The sequence below is a fragment of the Diadema setosum genome, chromosome 9, assembly GCF_964275005.1.
Source record: "Diadema setosum chromosome 9, eeDiaSeto1, whole genome shotgun sequence".
Lineage (NCBI taxonomy): Eukaryota > Metazoa > Echinodermata > Echinoidea > Diadematoida > Diadematidae > Diadema > Diadema setosum.
This window is the reverse complement of record NC_092693.1, coordinates 17557766-17576651: the sequence shown is the minus strand read 5'-3', so window position 1 is coordinate 17576651 and position 18886 is coordinate 17557766. Positions and strand designations below refer to the sequence as shown.

Here is an 18886-nt window from a genome sequence, read left to right as displayed (position 1 = left end):
AATCATGTCACTTTTCAAAACAGAGAACCTGAACTGAGCTCCACCGGTTACATATTAACTGAAATCAAGCTTCAATGTAGTTGTGAATTTCATCTTTACAATAGTTCAAGCATTGTCCAAAGAATATTTACGAAATAAACATGGTTAGGAGTTATTACTATCATTCTGATGGCATTCATACATTGGTTAGTTTATAACATCACATGTGGTAAAGTCTCATCCAATGTTGTTTATTCAATCTCTTTCGATGCAATGAAGAAATAATATAACCTGTCACTGAATACTAATTTCAGAGTTTGTATATACCATGCTAAAATACACTTTCAGCTCAAGAACCAATATATATCATTCAGAATTAGGATAAGCGATTAATTTGTTTTGCATAACATGCTTAATTAAGTTAATACTATGATAATGCATTCAAGCAAAAGAACAAAAGATAGTGCGACCGATGTTCCTACAAAACAATATCAATGATTCTCCAATTTATTCCAGAAATGGATGATGATTAACACTAAATGACAAATGAAATAATCTAGTTATTCCCATAGTTTGGTGATGTAAAGGTTTAGCAACGTCAAGTATTTTCTTGACATGTTTTGACATGACATGACTTGTCTTGCCATCACTGAATAACATACAATACCCACACACTTAACGTGGACAATCCTATATACACACAAGGATTTTGTTTCATTTTTTTTGCCTGTCAAATTTTGGCCTATTTGATATGTTAATATGACAGATAGTTGTGAACACCTTGTCCCTACCTTTGTAATCAGGTCCTTTCCCCTGGACTCAAACAGATGCTCTAGCTTCTTGTTGTCGATCTGGACCGTGTCTAGCTGGGTCCAGATGGTGCTCTGGATGCCGTTCCTCCCTAGCGTCATGGTCTCGGGCTGAGTCTCCTTCCAGAAGAGTCTAACTGTCTTCTTCTTCTTCTTTGGGAAAGTGTTGTTGCCGATGACAGGCGGGGGTGGGGGCGGGGCACCAGGGCCCCCCATGGGAGGTGGGGGTGGAGGGGGTGCACCGGGGATGAGGGGTGGTGGAGGCGGAGGGGCACCGGGCATGCCGGGGACAGGCGGTGGAGGGGGAGGAGGAGCACCATCAGCCACTGTGCCATGGGACTGGAGACCCATCATCATGGGGATCATCTTGAGGACGTCGGAGTCGTCGTCCCGCGACAGGTCGGTGAAGTCCCACTTGTTGACGCGGAGCTCGCGGTCGTTCAGTCGCAACACCTCCTCCCACTCCTCCTCCTCCTTCTTGATCTCATCCACCACGGAGACGGGAGCGGGCACCTCCTTGGGGGCCATGTGAATGGTCTGGATGCCCTCGATGGCCTTGCCGATCTTCCCGCTCACGTCACCCGTTGGAGCCATCTTCTCCTTGTTGGCTTGATCTGCCAGTTCCTGCTGCTTTTGCAGCTGCTCCTGCATGGACTGTACAGTACCCTGAGTGCTTGGGATGTCCTTCTCTTCCGACGATTTGCTCTCCTCGCTCGACCTCTCCTCCACATTCCTCAGGTCTGCGATGCGGTTTGACACGGACCTAGCACCCTGGAGGGTGGAGGAGATTTTCCGGCCCATCTTTTCCTTTGCGTTGTCCTCGCTTGTCGTCGTGAGCAAAGACTTGTCACGATCTGACCGATCAGACGCAGCATCTCCGTTTTGCAAACTCTTGCTGGTTGTGTCCTCTTTGCTATCATCTGTCCTTTGGATGGACACATCCGGTGTAATGTCATTTTCTGTGGGTTTCACAGGTTCCACCACTTCCTCCGTTTCCCCAGATTTTGAGTCTTTGTTTGCCCTAATGTCCACAGGTTCTTCCACAACAATCGCCACTGGTTTCACTGCACAGAAAACAAATGTTGACAAGTGATATAAGTCATTGGATACTAAGAATGCTAAATCTTCCACTCAACACTGCCCCCCCCCCCCATATCGCAAGTTAGAGAGTCTACCACTAAATGACAAACTCCTTTTACGGATTTGAAAGGAGCTTCGCCCAACCTCATAGATAAGAGCAATTTATAAAAGACTAGAAAATAATTTATTGTTTCTTCACATGGGAATGCAACCTAACAAAATAAAAAAAATTAACAAAAAATGGAATTTTGAGTATGGGTGACACGAAATTTGTTCCTGTGACAATTGCTCTAGTGTTATTTTCTCCAAGGACTTAGGGTTAGGGTTGTGATAGGGTTTTATGTTAAGTTTGATGTGAGGATTAGGGTTAGGGTTATGTTTATGGGTAGAATTTATGTTTGACTTAGCATGCAGAATTTTCATGGGAGCAATTGTCCTAGGAGCAATATTACGGAACAAGATATTTCTCTGATGCTATTCAGACTTTGATGCATCAAATGACAGACAGATACCAGTACCTCTGAATAATGGTTTCTTTTCTACTGCTGTCTTTGGTTTCTCCTCCGCTTCATCTTTGGTCTCTGTCGGTGTTGTGTCCTTGGAAACTTTTGGTTTCTCTGGCTCCTCAGGTTTGGTTGTTGGCGTAATGTGGCCATTCACCGTTGGTTCTTCTGCCTCCTTTGCATCTGTAAAATTTGCATTGAGAATACAGAGCAGATAATGAATCGTGCGAGTCCTTGATTTCATTTGTTTTTGCCGGTGTTGGTTGGTTTGTCTGTTTGCATCATAACTCAAAAAAATTTTTGAACAGATTTGAATGAACTTTCGAGGAAAGTTTTAATAATAATATCAAAAGGAACAGATGATTAAATCTTAGTAGTGATCTGGATTACCGCCTGAATCCAGGATTTTGTTTTTGTGTTTTTTTTTAAACTCTTTGTCATTGGGAAAAAGGGCCATTTTCAGCATATGTGTTGACTAGAGGTCTGTGCTCTCTGAGTGCTTTTCTAGTTGCACACTGCAACAGTGGATATTTTTGTGCGAGTAATTTTTTTCGCTCTGCCGAGTAAAATGTTTTTTGTGTGTTTGATTCTGCGGAATCAAGACATTACATAGTGGTGCATATAAAAGCAAAAATATTTGCATGTTTTCATTTTTGCACTAGTTTCTGATCGCACGAAAATTTTCACACCGGGAAAATTTCCACTTTTACAGTATGTGATTCTTCACTGTTTGTGAAAAAAATAATAATTTTGAAAGCCTACAACATTTTTTTTTTTAAATCTCAAGTTCATAACTTTTTCTACTCCACTCAATTCAAGTCTATTTACTGATGCTAATTTAAGCACGGAGTGGAGAAAGACTTTATTCAAGATCAATACAATTCTATTCTTTCTTTCTTTTTTTTTTGCAAGAAGGACAATATTTTATGTCTGATCAGTTGATGTTAACATATGCTGGCATTTCATTGTTAGTCTTGTATGCAAATGGAAAAAGAAGGAAAGGAATGCAGAATACAATTGAATCATTTTGAAAATGGATTCCTATGTGGACATCACTGACCACGTCTCTCTCTCCTTAATCTGCTTCTGTAGGACGTATCATCTTCCGGTTTGCTAGCTGGCGAGATGTCGCCGTTCTCCGTCGGCTTGCTGGATGGCTCCACTGAGGACGTGATGGATGGGCCAGGATCCTCTACGTCCCTGGATCGCAGCTTCTCTTTCTCGACAGGGACTTGAATGCTGTCGATATCCTGGGCCTGGCGCTGTCTCCTGCGACTTGCGATGCCTTCTGGAAGATCTGATGGAGTGTCGTCAGAGAGCAGAACATTCAAACATTTGACCGTAAACATACGAGGATTTGAAAACCTGTTAATGTGGGGATATCATGGAGTGGGTAAGCTGGCCCTGTACGGATATATTTGAGAATCCTTATAAGTGCACTGTGTACACCTTTATCACTGATCTCTCCATAAGTACACACAGAGGTGAAGAAACTCAAATGAAGTTGGCCGTTATTGATGAGAAGCACTTTGATGCACATATTAGCTGACCTGCGCTATTGGTGGTTTTCAAAGGTACCCTGCTGGGAAGCGAATGAATTGCACCACTCAAAAATCCCCACACTACTGGGACTTTATCAAACATCTTGAAACATTTAGGCAGGGGATGGTCGTGTGGGGACAAACTTGTTATGCCTTGTTTCTCATTTGAATAGATACGGTACGAGAAATACAAATCCTGATTTGCAGCGTAAATGATAAGCATGAAATACACCAGCAAAGAATAAAACATAATTTTGATTAAAAAAATAAACAAACAATGCACTGTGTTTGCAATGAAGCAAGCAAAGGGGAAAAAAAGAATATAGGTGTTCAGTTTGAAGGCATATGAAAAATTAAGCTGAAACAAATTGTGTTCTTTTGACATCTATGACACTCTTACGTGTACACAGTGTGTTCTATTAATAATATATCAATAACCTTTAGAGAAAGGGAGATATTAGGATATCACGTCTGTATTGATATTATTGGTCGCTACGACCCTTGCATTGAATGACTGAATCAAACATGTTAACCGTTTTCATACACCTACTGATTGTACTTCCTCGATAGTGTCATCTAACACAGACACTATTCCCACATAACATAACATTCTAGTTGAGGTCATACAGAAAGGAGTAATCTTATGGCCACTGGATAACACCCAGTAATTGGTTAGTTCATGGATTTATGATATATAAGGATTGATGAAAAGGTACAAGCTGTAAACACCAGTGTTATTTTGACCAATTTCTGGATGGCACTAAAAGGTCCCTGTACAGTAATTCTAGTGGTATAGCCTTTTAAAACTATGGATAATGCAATCGTTTTCAATTCAGTGTGTTTATACTAGAACTGAATCTATCCACTTATAATGTAAATCACATTTAATAGAATGTTTTACCTGCATATACAGTATACCTGTAAAACCTTACCAGGAACGATTACAAGGAATTTGCCAACCATCATATTATGTAAGACCAAAGCTTGCAAAATTGAAATAGCAGCATCAACAAAATAAACCATATTAAAACATCAAACGAAGCAAACACCGACACTCAAGATTGAAGACAAACTACATGTATAAACCTACCCTGTATGGTCCATTTCACAGATTCTGATGGTATCATTTCTACACAGTAATGACCTGGTTGCACATAACACGTACCCTACAATTTTCACTAATCGATTTCATTAAACATTTGGTCAGAGTGGAAACTGTCACTGGGCCATGTTTAAAGTGTAAAAGGGCTTGAAGTGCTCAGTACACACAGTGGCATCAACCTGCCGTGGTGAAGTCAAGCATGCAAAGTCAGATCGAGATGGCACAAAACACAATTGCCACCTAGCACATTTAATATGCATTAATATGGTGTGTGAATAGGCTGTATGTATTTTGCACTAATACAGAGATAAAAAGAAGAAGAAAAACAAACAAACAAACAAGTCTGCGATGGTATGTAAAATGAAATGAAGAAACCTCCCATCTTATTACCTGTTATCATAAACAATAAAGATTTTACAGCTAGAAGAAGAAAAAAAAAATGTCTTGCGCTGACTGTTTAATAGAAAAGCTACAGTCTGACATCAGAACAGCATTTCTGTCACATTCACAATTTCCATGCATATGTTAGATGTTAGAAAAGCATTTGATCATAAGCACGACTGACACCGTGTTATCAATGAATGTACGGGGTAGACTGCATGTGGCATGTGCACTTAGAAACACCTGGACAGGTGTATTTGACACAAGTTTGTGATACGTATTATGCTCATTTTACTTAGCAGCTTTGCTTGCTAAATATGACAAAAACATACATGAATTATATGGGTCTCATGTACAAAAGGTACTCTGGGTTCACCGCACTTTAGAAAGTCATCCATGTTATGTTGTGTATTCATGAAAACATCTCTGCTATTTATGTCAAGATCATGCTACAAAAATGAAAGGAAAAGACTTCCGACTTCTGCATCCACATGCACGTTATCATTTCATCCTCATTCAGCAGCGTATCCATGGCAACAGGATGCTCTAAGTGGGCAGTGAGATGTGAACATCCTTCACAGATAGTGATTTATTAAGTACACCTCTGGAACATGCGTATATATGGTACAGTAGACGACACTCGTATCATGTGACAAGGCAGTAACTGAAAACATTCACTGAAGTACATGTATTTTTTGTTTTTTCCCAGTGAAAACGTGTCACATTTTTTTCCAAACGCAACATTCAAATTTCAAAGAAATTGTGATGTTTGATCCAGAAATGATGAGACATGTCAGCAAAGGCCTAAACTTTTCTTTTTGATTGCCCATTACAAGCTCCAATCATGCCATGAATACGCGGAAGAAACAAACTGCCAATTAGTTTTACTGTATATATGCCACATGAAGGCTATTAAACATAATATGCTGACTTAAAATCAAAGAGGAATTGTGTCCATGCAAATCCTCTACAGCACCACTGCACTTTAAATACCACCGACATCCAAAGCAGTATGTTGCCACCAGCACTATATATGAGGGTTAGTGGGCATGCAATGAGGGTTCCATGCCAAACTCACAGTCCGGGTTCTTTAACTCCTTGCTTTCTGTCTTCTCTGATTTCTCCAATTTCTCCGACTTTTCTGGCTTCTCTTCCGACACCGATGGCTTCTCTTCCGACACGGATGGCTTCTTTTCTGACACCGATGGCTTCTCTTCCGACACCGATGGCTTCTCTACCGATACCGATGGCTTCTCTTCCGACACCGATGGCTTCTCTTCTGACACCGATGGCTTCTCTTCCGACACCGATGGCTTCTTTTCCGACACCGATGGCTTCTTTTCCGACACCGATGGCTTCCCTTCCGACACCGATGGCTTCTCTTCCGACACCGATGGCTTCTCTTCCGACACCGATGGCTTCTCTTCCGACACCGATGGCTTCTCTACTGATACTGATGGCTTCTCTTCTGACACTGACGCCTTTTTCTTGGTCATTTCGGTCTCTGGCTTGGTGGTAGAGTCTGCATCAACACCAACAGTTCTTTGCTCAAAAATTTCTCATTTTACAGAAACACAAAGGGGACAACTCTCCATATGACTTACTATATGCACCTGTGTCCAATAAAGCACTGAAAATGTCTGTTTTCAGACAAACAGTGTCATTAAAGGTTCCCCCCCCCCTTATAAAGGGGTAAAAAAGGGGTCCTATTTCACAAAATGGGTCTTCGACAGTCGGGAATTAAAATCTAAAACACTACTCATGAAGATTACAATCAAGTATTGCTGATTAAATGCAATTAAATCTGACATCTGTTTCATTGATTTCCTTATTCTTTTTTTTTTTAAGTTAAGAGTTATTTTGTTGTTATTACTTACTTTAGTATAAGAAGCATTTATTCAAATTTGCCATTTTACTAGTGTATTGTACTTTGCACCAAAACAAAATATGCCACTGAGGCTATGTGATGCCCCCAGTGGCATCATTTAGGGTATGCTTTACAGGTGTGACATCATTTAGGAGTAAAAATCTGATGTGCCATAATGGGCTATTTAGGGACAACTTTATGAGGTACTTGGACACAGGTGGGTGGAACACTGTTGACTGAGATATTTAATGATTACATACAGCTGATATGCACCTATTTGTACATTTGAACACTATGCATCGATCACATATTACATTTTTTTAAAATTAGCACACCATGGTCCATGGATTAGTAAGCTCTTAACCAATGGGGGATTTGTTTTTCTTTGTTTTTCTTTTTTCTTTTTTGCTGCTTACATCCAGCTATATCTTGCAATGTGCTTGTACATAACTGTTTTCTCTGCTGAATTAAACTTCCTCTCCATTATTTGCCTGCACCTCCACTGGAAAAAAGTGCCTTGAATAAAGACATGTATCTATTCATATTATATTTACAGTGTACATATATTCAGATCATATTCATGCTCCTATATATTGCATGTCGTCAAATAGGTATTTCCTCTTTCTTTTTCACACAACAATATATTCAACCGTCAGAGTATCGGCAGGACTGGTGGTGGAAAAACCTGCAATTGACAGAAAAACATGTATGCTACAAAATCAAATCTCACATTCTCCACCTAACCTTTTGTGCCTTGGCAAAATTCTCTGTATCCTAATGATTGTGTGGGTTTCTTTCTTTCTTTCTTTCTTTTTTTGGTGGTGGTTTTGTGGAAAGTGGCCACACATGAAAAGTATTGCATTGATCTCAATATAAAAGACAAACAAACTGACGAGCATAGAAAGAAAACAAAAACTCCAGGGCCCCCGTTTTATCAAAAAATATAATCGATTGTAAATTCCCTTACCACACAGGCTGCCTTAGACTTATGATAGAAATCAACTATATAATCAATTATAACTCCTCATAAAACAGGGCCAAGGTATAGTAAAACCTGCCGGAGTGACCACCTGCCTGTAAAGACCACCTGCACATGAAGAACATGCTTTTGCTGTGGTTCTTATTATTTTTTTTTTTTGTCTCCCTTGGGTGTTGTTTATGAACAGACATGACTCTTGAAGTAGGACAACATACATAATACTTTCAGTATCTAGGTGTAACCAAACCACTCGTTCCCTTCATTATCATGATATCTACAATTGCATCTCCATACACTGACAAGGCCTACATCAGGGGACGGACATATTATACATTATACAAACTGCACATGTACACTGAATTCCACAACTTTACAAGAACGACAGCACACAAGTAACTCAAACCATTTGACTTGTTAGAAGGTATCAGAGTACAGACGCACACGACAAACAAGAACATGCCGATCAGCGCATGGGGCAGGTTGTGAACTTGACTGTAGCGGAGCTCATGAGAACCATGTTTCCCTCTCTTTGAATTTATGAGGAAGCTAAACAGAGGAAGTAGCCCTCAAACACACACTCACTATTAAAAAAAAAATCCATCTGGTAATAGCAATAGACAGAAAAGAACCATGTGGATATTGACCAACCTGTTGCCTGTCTTTGACTGAAAGGTACAGAGTAAGGAAACTTCATTTTCCTGGTACACTTGTGGCATGCAAAAGTTGTTGCTTTTTACACAAAAGTACTTCATACCCTGAACATATACAGTAAATCACATGGTTATGCCAAATATAAAGCAGTGACCATGATCACACTTTGATGACTGCTGATTTTTTTTACAGCTAAAGTAAGCATTTTACTTTTTTTTTATAGAAAATCATGCAAGTAAGGGCTACATCCTCTGTGGGACAAAAGAAGAAGTAGACAAAGAAAAAATGTAGAAGAGAAAAAAAGAAGAAAAAGAAGATGGCTGGGCTGCAAGATACAAAAGCCGCACATACATTTTTTTTTTCTTGAGCTGTGCACATGCTTATAAAAGTAGCAGGAAACATTAAACAGCCAAACATTTTTATTCTTTTTGTATCTGCTTTCTTGAGCCAATGTGCATGCTCATTCACATCACAATGAGGAGCAGGGGGTGGGAGGGGCACCAGGCAAGGGGGGCGGGGTGGATATCTTGCAGGCAGAGGGGTTCAGCCACACTCACATTCCTGATTGGTCACTTTCATAGCGCCCTCTTCGAGTAATCTCCTCCTCCTGCTTCTACCCAGTAGGCTAGCTGTCACCCCTTTCGTCGGCAAATCACAGATTAAAACGAACAAAATCACTCGTGGGGTCACAGGGGAGGACTGGAGTCTCACGTCGCACTACAGGAAGTTAACCCCTGACCCCCAAAAAATCATTTGCAAGACCTGAACTTCATTTCCTCACAGTTTAGGTATTAACCAGTTGAGGACAGACTGATTTTGCTACAATATGCATTTCCCATTCACACCTGCCCGAGTATACTCGGGACTCCTCCTCAATGGGATTGAAAAAAAAAAAAAAGATTTGAGACTAATATTATCAGGCACTCCTCTGTATGAACTCGGTAGTATTACGGAGGGCAATTTCCCTATCTTCCTAGATATCTTAGGCATCCCGCAGCTTAAATTCAAGATCAGAATCAGTCCACAATTTGCTTAAAAGTACTAGATAATCTATCATGCACTCAAAAATTGTCTTCACAATAACACCTACGACACAAGTCATAAAGATGTACCAGTAAAACATCTCAGTGGATAAAGATTTGCTGCCCTACGTGCCTATGGCATAATGGGCAGTAAGTAAGTAAGTAAGTAAGTAAGTAAGTAAGTAAGTAAGATAAAGATTTGATGATAAAGAATATCTCAGTTCAGTTTGCTGCCACATCAGAGCTGTGATTGGTTGCGGACAAGGAACAGAGTGACAGAGGATTCTGCAACTTTGTTAGTCACAGCTGCTGATCATACACGTGTAGCTGTGCCATAGTACTCATACACCTTATGGCGCACCGGCCAGGTGGTCACAACATGTTGCATTATCGCAAAGGGGCGGGGCAAGTGGTTGTGACTGGTGGTGACAAGATCTCTTGCACAGCACGCTGCCACTTGTTCCGTGTCCTTACATACAGCTATGAGCAGTGGCACCACTGATTGCAGCACCTAAAACTCACAACTGGGACAAGATCGATGTCACAGTGATTGCAGAACAGTTGCAGCATTGCTTGTCACGACATGCCCACCTTCTACAATCTCTCTTTTCTCTGACCCCGACTAACATGTTGACACCTGCCAAGAGTCAGATTTTCAATGCACTTGTCTTCATCTGTAACAAGTCTTCATCACTGATGTGTGTTAGGGACAAGCTGTTCGTTTCCCCTGCCACTATCAGTGATTAAAGATCACTAATGTCCACAACCTATCACAGCCCCTGGGTACAGCCAGGGCCTTACACCAAAGCAAACGCTACATAGATCAATTTGATTTGCTTCAGGATTATTTTGACTCCTCTTTTCATAGTGGAGAAAACCTACTCCTGTTCGAGGAAATATCCCTTATATTAGAGAAAAAGTCTTGTACCTGCATCTGTATCGTCTTGTCTACATGGGTTTCTCCACCTTCCCACTGCTGTAGGTAGAACACGAGTGAGGGAGATAATCAATTCCCACAGTCAAAAACTGATTGAACTGCACGACATGTAGTTACAGCCTGAAACTGTCATTTTTCCCCCACAAAGCTATTGTTAGGGACACTACACACAAAAACAAACACACACAAACAAAAATGCAGTTCATCAACAGATGCCAATGAAACCTTCTCACTGTCCACTAATACAATGAGAGCTATAACAGAGGAACTTGGAATATCTGCACTACAAATTGTAGGCATGCATACATTCAAAACAATTCACACGTCACTGTAACAAGTTATCCTGAGAAACAAACTGGCAACAAACAAAAACAACAATGGCCTTCACAGCAAATGGAAACCAACTTTTCCCCATGACTCCATTGACATACACTTGAGAATATCTCAGGTACTGTAAATGATATCTAATTATGTACAGTGATAGCAATCTATAGATACTGTGCTACAATCCGGACGGATCACATCAGTTTGCAACAGCAAACAAGGAAATATTTCTGAATCCTGCTTCTGATTTTATTGAAAGTTACAATATGTACCTTGCCTTTAATATAAGACTCATAGTCATCTGTGATTTTGTATGCCAATGTGGCCAAGATATATTCAAAGGGATAGAATGTTAAAACTAAATAATAAGTGTACACACTGGAATAATCTCGGGGGGGGGGGGGGGGGGATACATACTGTCTTCTGTTGTTGTTGTTTCCTCTGTTATTATTGGTCTCCTTCTTGATCTTGGCATATATGAACCTGGGTGGGGGAAGGATGAGGGTGGGGCAGGGGTAAGGGTAGAGAGGAACGGGGGAGGAACAGGTGAAAGGGGTATAGGACCAGTGGAATGATAAACAAGGGGTGGATATATATATATATATATATTTTTTTTTTTTTGGGGGGGGGGGGGGGAGGGGGGAGGGGGAGAGTAGTCAAAAATAAAGACATTGCTTGTAATCCATGTCCTAAAGCCGATGTCTAAAGTTTTGCTGTCCCTTTCACATACACTGTACATGTACATTTCAAATATCAGTTCTCTAACAGGTCAGTAGTTCATCATTAGGTCAAGTTGCATTCTGCATACTAATAAATTTTCATTTCATTTTTGGTCATAATTCTCTGCTGCCATAATCAACAATCAATAAAACATTTATAAAGTTGGTAACACTTATATGAAGTTATAAATTGTAGGAGGAAAAAAAAGTGTTTTCTTTACTGTTGACATGCTATAACACAGAGTATCTTCTGTTTGAGAGAGAAAAAAAGAGTGCACTAATTAGGATTTAAGATCAGAATGCACTTGCATCTTTGCAAGGTGATTATTTAGTATGTATATATTTCTTTAGAAGAAAAACAAATGGGTACTTTGGAGAATAGTTTGTTTGTTACATTTCAAAACAGTATCCACTTTGAGTTGTTATTCAACACTTGTGTGAGGAAATGAAGGCATTTGTCTGTTGTCATTACCAAAAAATAAAAAAGTTATAACCATTTTTCTGCAAATTGTTTTATCATGTATGCCACGAAAGTGCAGAGGGCAGCCCATGTAGGCTGTCCGGATGTGACATTGTAGAAACACACTTACTCATTGTGGGTCTAGTTTCTTCTGCTGGTTTATCCTCCTCCTTCTTCTTCTCCTTGTCTTCTGCAAAAAAAAAAAAAAAAAAAAGATCAAATGAAAATTTATAGTATGAATAGTGACACTCCCCCTCCCCCCTAAAAAAAATTCTTAATTATCTCACGTCTCGTATGAAACATATACGCGGAAACTCCACACTGATTTTCCGCTTTGAAAAACAAACCATCCAATTTGCATCAGAGATGACCCAAGTTTCATTTGACTTCTTTCGCAAGACATGCAGACAGGTGGATTAAGTCCCATGCCAACAGAAATCACATATCAAGTTGTGACTCATCACTCCATTAATAGAGTGGGATACTTCACAAAAAATACATGACACACTCATGTTCATCAAAAAATGGTACCATCAGTATTTAGACAGCAGAATTTAAATAACAAAACTTCCAATATTCTGCTACCAGAATTTACATCAGAACTTATACATAAGATACATGAGAGCTCAAAGTATGGATTGACCGATTGTTCAGGGCCCTCAAAAGTTGAGATCACACATAAGTCTCTGAACACTCAATTCAGATTGGCCAATACCTGACTTATGTTCCATTTTCTGAATTATGTTTGACTGTATCTTTAATATGCAACATGGCTCAGGACCACTGACTTCTGGTAATCTCTCCATCGCTCAGTTTGTAGATGAAAAGTAATGGCTGAAATATCTGAATCTTAGCTTACTTGACATGGCACGCTCATTCAAATTTGGTGTGAAATGCACTTTTGGCAATGACATGAAAAATGATTATTACACAATGAAATGCTAAAAAGCGCTGTATGAATACCGATGATTGGGCACTCGAAAAGTCACTCCTGCACAATGTGCAGTAGTCCTGGCCACTTTTTATGTTCACTGATTAGTACAGATATGTATTTGTAGCTAGGGGACAAGTAAATGATGTCAAATGAATTAAAAACTTACCTGTGGAGGTAACCTTCTCAGCTTCCCTCTCCCGTTGCCTTTCTCTCCTCCTGTATGAAACACCTGAACAGATGAAAACAAAACAAAACAAAACAAAACAAATGGAAAAATTCCAATTCTCAGTATCACCAAGAATGGCGAGAAACATTTTAGATGCATTATGAGATAGCTCAGGGGACAAACCCGCCCCGGTTTTGGCTGCATATGCACTCAGGTCACGTTCTGTCTTTATCTGGGGGCATTTTTTTGTCAAAGATTTCTTCGCTTTCCATCATGTGACCAGCACACTGAAGACTCCCAGTAGCAAAACCACGACTCTAGTGACTGCAAATCAGTAAAACCCTAGAAACTTTCAACTCTTTTAAGCTGTATCAAAGCCAAAAAAAAAAAAAAAAAGGAGTAACAACAGATAAGCAGACAAATAACTCCACTGAATCGTATTGGAACTGTGAATAACTCACATCATTAGCATCTTCCACCATAGTTGCTATGGTAACTATGTATCATCCTCACAACTGTCATCAATATCATGATCACAAATATTGCCTTTATGTCAGCCTCCTCCTCCTTATCTACAACTAAGACTTATGTACACTTCACACCACCATGCAGGGTTCTGTGCTACCACAGTCATCACATTTTTAATCATTTTCTCTCCTGCATCATTACGACAACCACAAAGCACCTAATTTCCAGTACTTGTTTCTTTTTGATGAACAACTAGAAATGTGCAGACCAATAAACTCATCAAATCTACAGTCACATAAAATCAATACTAACAAGTTGATTTGTCATACTTAAAAAAAAAAAATAACAACAACAACAACCAGTGCCTTCAATTTTTTGTGTGTCTTAAACCTTAATATAGTTCTACATGAATTGTTGTGGTGGTAACGAATACAGTATCGAAGTGATGATGTCACAGTCTTTTGTTATAGCTTGGGTTGGAACCAGATACACTTGCTGTACATGTGTAAACATTCAGGCCAGGTGATGAGGTTGTTTAGAAACAGTTTCCATGGCGATGAATTGCTATGACATCATGCTTCGGTACTCCACAGGGCTCGGGATAATGTGGGAGGAGAGGAGAGACTTACTTCCGGTGGAGATATCCACTGAGCTGGTGGGTTCGGAGGACCTTTCGGAGGACCTTCCTGAGGAGCTGGTCCTGGCACCTGTATTCGTGAAACAGAGAAGGTCTCAGTATTACATCATTCCTTGCTCTAGTACTTCTTCCTATTACAGCATGTGCAAAACTATGCAGCTAACCTCGCAGCAAATGAATTACTATGTTCCCCCCCAAAAAAAATGCTTCAAAAGTGTACTTGAAATGGCTCTACAAAGTTGAATATAGATTTTAACTTTTTTCAATTTTTCATAAATCCTTGACGGAAGTCTATACTGGCCAACATGCATGAATTGTGACTTCACATACCAGCATACAATATATTCTCACTGTATATACATGTATGTACACTGTTATGAGAAATCACGAATGACATTTGTGACCTTTGAAGTGGACTGTAAAGAGCTAAGGAGGGGGAAATCTTATTCTCTTGGTTCCCTGGTTTGTACTGGTGATATTAGTACACTTTTACGTGACATATGATAAAACAATTGAGAAAGTAAGTACTGTGCAGATGGTAGTCGGGAAGCTTAGGCCTAAACATGATATTTATGCCTTGTTAGATAAATTGCATATGTTTGAAGTTTGATCTCAAGAAACAAAACTTTTGCCTTCTGAATAGGGTTACAGGGGATTTGCCTCGACACCTTTATATCACAAGACTCGAATGCGTTTGCCTTCTCATTAAATGTATTTGGTATGTTAAAAAGAAATACAAATCTGTGCAATCATTTATGAAAAATTATTGATCCTCACAACGAAGTATTAATCTAAATGATTTAGTGGGAAAAGTGACAGGTTTGTTTTTGTTTTACTTTTGTTCTGCTTTTGTTTATAAATGTATAAATACAATTTATTCACTTATGTTCTGGTGTCAAGCATCATCGACACTTTTTTGTCAAAACCCCGGCTATTAACAGTACTCACTTGTGTTGGATTCTGCAGACAGAGTTGATGAGGACCTCTCATGTCTGGTGGTGGGTATGAGGGGCGTGTCCTCTGCAGAATAAAAAAAAAAAAAAAAAAAAAGTTAATTATGATTTAAAGTTTGGCAACAACAGCAGGACACACTCAGTAGATATGAGATTCTGGCTGATTCTTTCTCTTGAACAATGCAAACTGTGTATTGAACTTGTAGTAAATGATTGCTCATTTCCATTGTAACATCCTATAGCAATTCTGCTGCAAATCTACAGTGCCACAATACTAATAATTTATGACTACAGTCAAACCTGTCTATCGTGACCACCGTCTGTAGCAGCCACCTGCCATATGCGACCACTATAAAACACAATGCCCTCCAAGAGAAAAGCCATGTTAACGACCCTGTCTATTGTGGCCACCTGTATACAATGGCCACTTTTTTTCCTCTCCCTTGCGTGGCCGCTATATAGATAGGTTTGACTGTATATGATGTAATGTCTATTTTCTTCCTTTTCTCTCTTGCTCCCTCTCTCTCTCTTTTCTATCTATCTATCTATCTATCTATCTATCTATCTATCTATCCATCTCTCCATCTACACTGTATCTACCTATATACATATAAAATACAATGTATTTACATACAACATCCATGATAAAAGTGTGTACATGTGTAACGAATACAAGTAGACTATAGCCAAGTTGACTTTCTTTGATATACAAGATTGACATATAAGGCCTTTGTACAACAACTGCATACCATTCCAGAAAATGCACATTCAAAGTTTAATAATCATCACAGACAATGCAGAAATGTACCTAAATCGATGTTTGACAACCAGCGACTCAAATGGAGACATGCCACAAACATGATACTGACTACCACAGACGAGACATACAAATGGATGGAAACAACCCACGACATGACAGATCAAAGCCACTAAATGCCCCCCCCCCCCCCCCCACTGTGAGCTACAGATATACACATAGATTAGACGATCTGACAGTTCTTGGAAGTCAGAAATGACTACAAACGACATAAGGATGCCTTCCCTGTGTATGCAGAAAGAAATTTCAATTCCCCAGCCCAATGAGAGTTTCGTTAAAGTTGCACATGAGGCCATACAGTACGGTTAATACAGAAAACATTCATCAGTTAGGGAGATCATACAAATAGGAGATTCAGGCTTCTACCAATCTTTACTAGTTTGCTGGCTAGCTTTTGTCCACTCCTGTGGACTTCTTCAGTACAGTTAATACTTATGTGCCTCATGTAATCACACCAAAATAAAGGCTATAAATTTATCTACATGAAGGGTGCTACAATATTCTAGGCCTTTAAGTATCAGATCTATATTTGAATAATAATAATAATAATAATAATAATAATAATAATAATAGTAATAATAATAATAATAATAATAATAATAATAATAACAACAATAATAATAATAATAATAATAATAATAATAATAATAATAATAATAACAACAATAATAATAATAATAATAATAATAATAATAATAATAATAATGATAAAAATAATAATGGAGGAATTAGAAATACTAAAGTATTAAAAGTACTGAAATGCAGCTGACATGTAGACAGTCAGGAGCCAGTAGCAATTCAATCAGGTTGCGATGTGCTATACTTCTTGACTTTTAATACTACACTGGTAATCAAGCAGGTATCAATGAATTCACACAACAGCATCACCGGGAAGAGCGTGATAATGGTATAGGATCATTTCCAAGAGTTTTAGGGTCTCCAATGTTTATCACTACACACATACAGAATAAAAAAAAATCAAACATGCACAGACCGATGCAATTTGTCTACAAGGCAAAGACGCTTAGGGATGAGGGACACAGTGATAATGACAGTCAAATTTTCTACGTTAAGGACGCTAAAATCCTGATAAAGGGATCATCAAAATCTGTGATGTGGCAGAGTTCTCAGGGGGACATGTGATATTTCAAACGACAGCAAAAGTCATGATTGAGAGTAGACAACAAGATGATCTCTAATAGCACACTGTGTGGACTACTGGCAGCCTTGAAGAATGAATTGGTTTTAATGTCACATTGGTGTTGTGCTCCCAGATGAATTACTTGCTTTAATGAATCAAACATGCCAATAGATATATATCGGCTTTTGTTGCGCCCTTGCCTTTGAACAGCTGTCCTTTTCATGAAATAGGTACATCTTAATGGCTCAACACTGGCATGACACGATTAAGATTGGAACATGATCTTTGATTCTGAAATTGTCACTTTCAAAGACTGATATTGTGCAGTGGGTGAGTAAATCCAAAACTGCTTCTTATGGGAATAAAAGGGAAAATCCCAGAAGTGGCGTGATACATCAAAAATGCTTTTTTTTGCCGGAGTGATGTGAAAATAAAGATGAGAATATGCTATCTCCTTCTGCCAAAGTGCCAACTCACGGTGCCAGTCCCATGTAGTGAAAAAAAAAGAAAAATGTTGCTAGCAGGCTATTTTTTTCTTCTTTTGTGTGTGTGTGTGTGTTGGGGGGGGGGGGGAGGCTGAGGACTTTGAATTGTCACTGAAACAGACATGGTGCAATGAAGTGGGAATGTCAGTGTCTATTGTATTCTGATGGTTATGTATTTCAACTGACATTAAAGCAACATGATGCACAAGAAACAAAAGAGGAAAGAGGAATTGATAACACAGGCAGGTTACTATTATTATTTTTTTTTTTTTGAGGGGGTGGAACACTGTGATTGCAACTATGCAAGGAAAATTCAAAGAGTGGCATGCAATGAAACAATGCCTTAATCAATATTCTTGCACCGCACAAACGGCAAAACACTTTAAAGAATGAATAGAAAATGGAGGGAAAAAAAGAGGGAAAATGCGAGCAAAAGGCAGAGACAAGGGGAGTCTTTGTCACCTTCCAGGTACTTTCGTAACTGTTCTCGTCGTTGTCTCCGCTTTTCTGCATAGGCATCACCTTTTATAGAGAATGAGGATGGGGGAGGGACAGTGTAGAATTTGTGAGGACTGCGCTTGATCCCATCTTCTTTTTTTTTTTTTTTTGGAGGACCCTTTCACATTTGATTGAGTACCAAAGTGTGATGCCATAGCCATTCATCGCCATGGAAACCGGTTCCAAACAACCTCACGTAACCAGAATATCTGTGAACACAACGGTTGCTACACCATGCTCGTTCCCGGTTCCGACCCACTGCCCGAAGTCTTGTGCAAGGATTTCTTGTTTGGAACCAGCCCTGATAGCTATAACAAAAGACTGTGACATCATCGCTTTGGCACTCTACGGAGGCATTATAGATGACAGTGAGTAGAATTTCCTCATGCATGCATCCTGCTAGGGAATTATCATTGTAGAAGGTTTTTTTCGC

At 39.3% G+C, this 18886-nt stretch overlaps 1 protein-coding gene across 1 annotated transcript in view; it reads right to left on the bottom strand.

The window, feature by feature from the left end:
* The window catches only part of LOC140232905 (uncharacterized), a 167174-nt gene that overhangs the window by 25107 nt on the left and 123181 nt on the right, over nucleotides 1-18886 (bottom strand). Inside the window, exons 28-36 of the mRNA XM_072313016.1 lie at nucleotides 18418-18477; nucleotides 15508-15579; nucleotides 14552-14629; nucleotides 13455-13517; nucleotides 12485-12544; nucleotides 11593-11658; nucleotides 3432-3668; nucleotides 2387-2554; nucleotides 770-1852 (exon numbers count right to left, since the gene is read on the bottom strand). Coding sequence (XP_072169117.1) covers nucleotides 770-1852; nucleotides 2387-2554; nucleotides 3432-3668; nucleotides 11593-11658; nucleotides 12485-12544; nucleotides 13455-13517; nucleotides 14552-14629; nucleotides 15508-15579; nucleotides 18418-18477 — 1887 coding nt within the window. The remainder of the gene's footprint in view (nucleotides 1-769; nucleotides 1853-2386; nucleotides 2555-3431; nucleotides 3669-11592; nucleotides 11659-12484; nucleotides 12545-13454; nucleotides 13518-14551; nucleotides 14630-15507; nucleotides 15580-18417; nucleotides 18478-18886) is intronic.